This window comes from Aegilops tauschii, chromosome 2, assembly GCF_002575655.3.
Source record: "Aegilops tauschii subsp. strangulata cultivar AL8/78 chromosome 2, Aet v6.0, whole genome shotgun sequence".
Lineage (NCBI taxonomy): Eukaryota > Viridiplantae > Streptophyta > Magnoliopsida > Poales > Poaceae > Aegilops > Aegilops tauschii.
The window spans coordinates 249165459-249171040 of NC_053036.3; the positions used below are offsets into that span (position 1 = coordinate 249165459).

The 5582-nt window shown below is 46.6% G+C and overlaps 1 protein-coding gene across 1 annotated transcript; it reads left to right on the forward strand.

The window, feature by feature from the left end:
* The first annotated feature begins 345 nt into the window (after nt 1-345).
* Nucleotides 346-4636, forward strand: LOC109770031 (uncharacterized). Its single transcript, XM_020328740.4, has 4 exons — nt 346-485; nt 570-2280; nt 4062-4377; nt 4486-4636. Exons 2-4 carry the CDS (start codon nt 646-648, stop codon nt 4506-4508), a joined length of 1974 nt encoding a protein of 657 aa, XP_020184329.1. The 5' UTR covers nt 346-485; nt 570-645; the 3' UTR covers nt 4509-4636.
* Nucleotides 4637-5582: the final 946 nt, after the last annotated feature.

Below are 5582 nucleotides of genomic sequence, written 5' to 3' on the forward strand. Positions count from 1 at the left end.
CGTACATGTTCTTCTCAGGGATGCTTTCTTTTCTTCCCAAAATCGGTCATGTTCATTTTTGTTTGTCATATATTTGTTGTCAAGTCTGTATATATAAAAACCCATCTTGGTTCCCTCTATTCCGCTTCTTTGATGCTCATTTAATCACGTCTACCGGATTAATTCGTTCTTGCTTTGTAGTGCATGCGGAGGTTGAGCTTCGTTGTCAAGTCTAGTACCGGCTATAAACTACCTGTCCGACGAATTGCTACGATCAAATGTACGACAGGGAGAGTTTCCCAATGTTCGTCGCCCCCTCCCTCGTCCTGACCTTTCAATCTCACACCCCCCCAAGCCCAACCCCCTCTCTCTAGATGTCAATACTTTCCCTCGGTCCTAGGCTGTCTAGAGAGAGAAGACACGAGGAGTAAACACAACAGAGCACAGAGAGCCCGATAGATAGGCAAGGAGAAGAGAGCCCCAAGATTGGGATTGGAGGGCAACTGGTGCGCAAGCAAGGGATCCTTCCATCGATTCTTGCTTGCTTCTCGCCCCTTCCGTTGCACTCAATTCTTTGCGTGGCGTTACAGATCAGGGCAATAGGGCTACGGAGAGGCGAGGCTCGGTCCCCGGATTCGCAGGAGTTGCGCCGGTGGTCGCGGCGCGATGGCTGGCGTTGACGCGGCGAGGTATGCGCAGAGCCCAGCGCACCACGCCGTGGCGATGCAGGACCACGCTGCCCTTCGCCGCGTGCTAGACGCGCTCCCGCAGGCTCGGAAGCCCGAGGAGATCCGGACGGAGGCGGACTCCATCGCCGAGGAGGCGCGAGCGGAGGCTGTCTCGGCCATCCTCGACCGGCGTGACGTCCCTGGGCGCGAGACCCCGCTCCACCTCGCCGTCCGCTTCGGCGACGCCGCGGCAGCTGAGATGCTCATGGCGGCGGGGGCCGACTGGAGCCTGCAGAACGAGCATGGCTGGAGCGCGCTCCAGGAGGCTATCTGCGCGCGTGAGGAGGCGCTCGCACGCGTCATCGTGCGCCACTACCAGCCTCTCGCCTGGGCCAAATGGTGCCGCCGCCTGCCCCGCGTTGTCGCCGCCATGCGCCGGATGCGCGACTTCTACATGGAAATCACATTCCACTTCGAGAGCTCCGTCATTCCCTTCATCTCCCGCATCGCGCCCTCGGATACCTACAGGGTCTGGAAGCGCGGGGCCAACCTCCGTGCGGACATGACGCTTGCAGGCTTCGATGGCTTCAAGATCCAGCGCTCTGACCAGACTATTCTGTTTCTTGGGGAGGGCTCGGAGGACGGCAAGGTGCCACCAGGGTCCTTGTGCATGATTAACCACAAAGATAAGGAGGCGATGAACGCGCTTGAAGGTGCTGGCGCGCCGGCCTCCGAGGCAGAGGTCCAGCAGGAGGTCACCGCAATGTCACAGACGAATATCTTCCGTCCGGGGATAGATGTCACTCAAGCAGTGCTGCTTCCACAGGTCACATGGCGGCGGCAGGAGAGGACAGAGGCTGTTGGCTTGTGGAAGGCTAAGGTGTATGACATGCACCATGTTATGGTGAGTGTTAAGTCAAGGAGGGTTCCTGGTGCGATGACGGATGAGGAATTCTTTTCAGCTTGCAATGAGAATGATACCGAGAGTGAGGGGTTCGATGATGTACTGACTGACGAGGAGAAGAGGCAGCTGGAATCTGCGCTTAAGATGGATTCTTCAGAGGCTGTTGGTGACAGCCAGTCCGACACCTTTGTAGGTCCTAGGCATAGTTGCTTTGAGCCAAGGGAGAGGGAAATACCAATTGAGGATTTGAGCATCTCTGGAAATGGGGAGAGTAAGCATGATAAGAAAGGTTGGTTTAGTAATTGGGGAAAGAGGGGTCAAACTGGCATTAGTAAACTAGAGATGACAAAGAAGATGGCACCTCCAAGAAGTTCGCTCTGTGTAGATGAGAAGGTTAGCGACCTCCGCCTTGGATCTCCATCAAATGTACAAACTAAACCAGGAAGACATTCAGTGGATATAGTGAGAAGGGATGAGAATAGAAATGGCAAGGAAAAGGACTGTCGTAAACTTGCAACTTCTGGGAATGGACATAGGCGCAAAGAAAGTAGCAAAGAAAGTGAGTATAAGAAAGGTCTAAGGCCTGTTCTTTGGTTGTCCCCTAATTTCCCTCTGAGGACTGAGGAGCTCTTGCCACTACTTGATATTCTTGCAAACAAGGTGAAGGCAATCCGTCGTTTGAGGGATCTACTCACCACAAAACTGCCTCCAGGAACTTTTCCAGTCAAGGTAAGAGCCTAAAATCAAATGTTTCATGATGCAATGTCTTCACTGGAAAGTTAGCAAATGTAATGTTTATTCTTGGTTGCTGGAGCTACACTAATCCAGTGGGTTGTTTGAGAGTTTGATAGTACTGTACATTTAATTATTTGTCAAAATGTACATTTCATGCCATGCCACTTTTGGCACTTAAGAGAAATTTTATCATCATATAATTCCATTGCCAATTGTTACAAAACTATTAGAGAATCATAACCGTAGTTAACATATCTGTACACCTACGTATCCTTATCATTGGTTAGGCATACACAAGACACCACTCTGTAGATTCATGTGGGTACTTGAAAATAAAATTTACTCCTTGTTGGCAGTTTTACTACAAATGTGATTATTTGGTATTTGTATCAAAGTTTAAAAAAGCGCTAGGCATTAAATGTGCGTTTTGCCATCGCGTTGCACTTTTCTGACCAAAGCGCATGCTTAAGTGCAATTATGCGCATGCTTAAGTGCAATTATGCGCATGCTTAAGTGTAATTATGCACAAATCAAGCGCAATCAAGTGCTAGGTGTTTTGCTATTGCCTAGAGCCAAGGCCCTTTTTGAACTATGATTTGAATAAGTGTCACCCCATATATGATATCTATCTGTCTAACTCTTTAATTTATACTAAGAGATGCTTTATGCATGAGTTTTGGAAAAAAAAATCCGTCTATTCGTTTTCCTCTTCTGGCCTGTATTGTGAAAAAAATAACAACGGTATGAGGCATAACTTTTTCTGGCCGAACGTGAGATGCATAACAATTCAAAATAAGCTGTATGTTAATAAATTGTCGATTTATTTGTTTCTTGGTTTGCTAGTAGCTCGTGATTCTAGACTTCAGTGCATCTATGCTGTATAACATATTCTATCAACCCCTTCTCTTTTTTATTTCTTGATAGTATGCTACACAACCTGTAGTTTGCCATGTATTCCCTCCGTAAAGAAATATAAGAGTGTTTAGATCACTACTTTTCTTTACAGAGGGAGTAGAAGTCTAAGGATCAAATTTATGGATATCTGTTTCCTTTCCTGATAAATGCGGTCTGCAATAACCTGCATGTTTAGTTAAGATGTTTTTTGGCATGAAAATGAAAACCACGCACCTTCATTTTGTTAGCTCTATTTGTCTGTGTTTCATTTTGAAGCCCTTTTTGAATGTGTTGATCAAATAACTGATAATGTTTTATCCTTTAGCGGTTTGAAACTTTGAATTAACAACAGCGCAGAACTTTATGCTTTGATGTTATCCATAAAAACGCATTCCAATGGTGCATTCTTTTTTCCTTGTGATTTAATGCTTATTATAGAAATATGTTTGACTCTTAATCCAATCCTTAATCTTTGTATATGTTCCTCTGATCTCCACAAACTGAGGTTCTCTTTGACTCAATGGATTCCTAAAGGAATTTGGAGGATTCTAATCCTCAGGAATTTTTTCCTGCATCGGTTGTTTGATTATTCGTAGGATTACGATACATAGGAATTTTTCCTTAGGATTCATTTGTACTAGTTCTCATAGGAACATTTCCATCAACTCCAGCCTCATGTAAAGAATCCTATGTTGGCTCTGGATCATTTCAGATCATATGCATAACCTGGGACTTTCTGGGCCATCATAGGCCGTGTTACACGTGAACCTCGATAACATTCTTGATATACTTAATTTTTAATGTTTGCTCTTTGTTGAATTACCACTGTTGGGTTAATGTGGATCTGATGAAGCAATTCAATAACACGTTATTTGTCTTAGGTTGCCATTCCAGTTGTACCCACAATCAGGGTTCTTGTGACATTCACAAAGTTTGAAGAGCTACAGCCATTAGAAGAGTTCAGCACACCTCCTTCCAGCCCTGACAATTGCAAGAGCCCAGGAGCCCAGACGTCTTCAAGCTCCTGGGTTCAGTGGATCAAGGCTCCTTACCGCCAGAACTTCTCGACAGCACAAGGTCCCAGCAACCGTGTGGAGGACATCCAAGACCCCTTTGTTATCCCTGCTGATTATGCCTGGACTACGCCAGGAGAGAAGAAAAAGAGGACACAAGAAAACAAGAACAAGTCAAAGAAAGGTAGAACCGCGTCTTAGGTTATATTTGGTGGTCTGAGATATGTCGCGGGTTTGCCGGGTGTCATTCGTTATAGGAGCAGATACTCAGTGATATCCTCTTATCTAACAGGAATGATGAGTGGGAAGGTTTGAGGATTTCGACCTGCTGCAGGTAACAAGTGGCGAATGTCGAGAAACAACCACTTGTCTAGTTTCGATGTAATAAAATAATTGCTGTTAACATTCTTTCGTTTAACCCAAATGATTCCAACCCTGATTAATATTGCTGCAGCATTGCTAGGTGGCTTGTTGATATTTGCAGTGTTTTTATTGAGCCGTCAGAGCCATATTATTATTATTATTATTAGAGATGGTTAGGAGGGTAATGGTATCTCAAGTTCGCTAGGGATCAAACCTCAAAGCTCATGTTTTGGTATCTTACAAAAGCAGAATATTTTTTAAGTGGGAGGCGACGTTTACATCGATAGCGAGGTGTGCTCATAGAAGTGTCCTCTAAGGTGTGCTCATAGAAGTATTTGATTCGTAGGATTATGATACGTAGATGCATACCTGTGTGTTTATAGTGATGAATGTGTCCTACGTGTTTGAGAGTGTCTGTTCTGTACTGTGATTCTGAAAAAGAGGCCACATTATTATGGAAAACTCTTTTGGTCCGGGTTGTACAGTGTTTCTGAAAAGGGCAAAGGGCAGCACTCTTTTGGTCCGGGTTGTACAGTGTTTCTGAAAAGGGCAAAGGGCAGCACTCTGCGCTGGTGCGCCGGCCCAAACTTTGGGCCGGTCCAACCCTGGCCGTTAGATGCGCCCCGCATAGCCGTCGGATCACGCTCTTTGCCAGCGATTGTCACCCTAGCACGTTTTCAGCTGAAGAAAGCACCGCTGCAGGTCATGGCGGCGGCCCCCCGTCGCCACGTCGCGCAGCGCGCCGTCGCCCTCCCTCGTTTGCCCTCACCGTCGATAGTCGCCGCCATTTCGCCGCTGATCACCGCCACTTCACCATCGGTCTCCGCCCTTACCGGTGGTCAGCGCCTCCCATACGTTTCTCGTCGGTCACCACAACTAGGGATGTAAACGGATTGGATTGGATCGGATAATGTCTTTACCATATCCTTTACCACATTTTTTTGTCGGATTCGGAGCGGATCGGATAATGACCGGATGCGGATTCGAATACGGATTATATCGTACTACGGATTCGGAGCGGAAGCG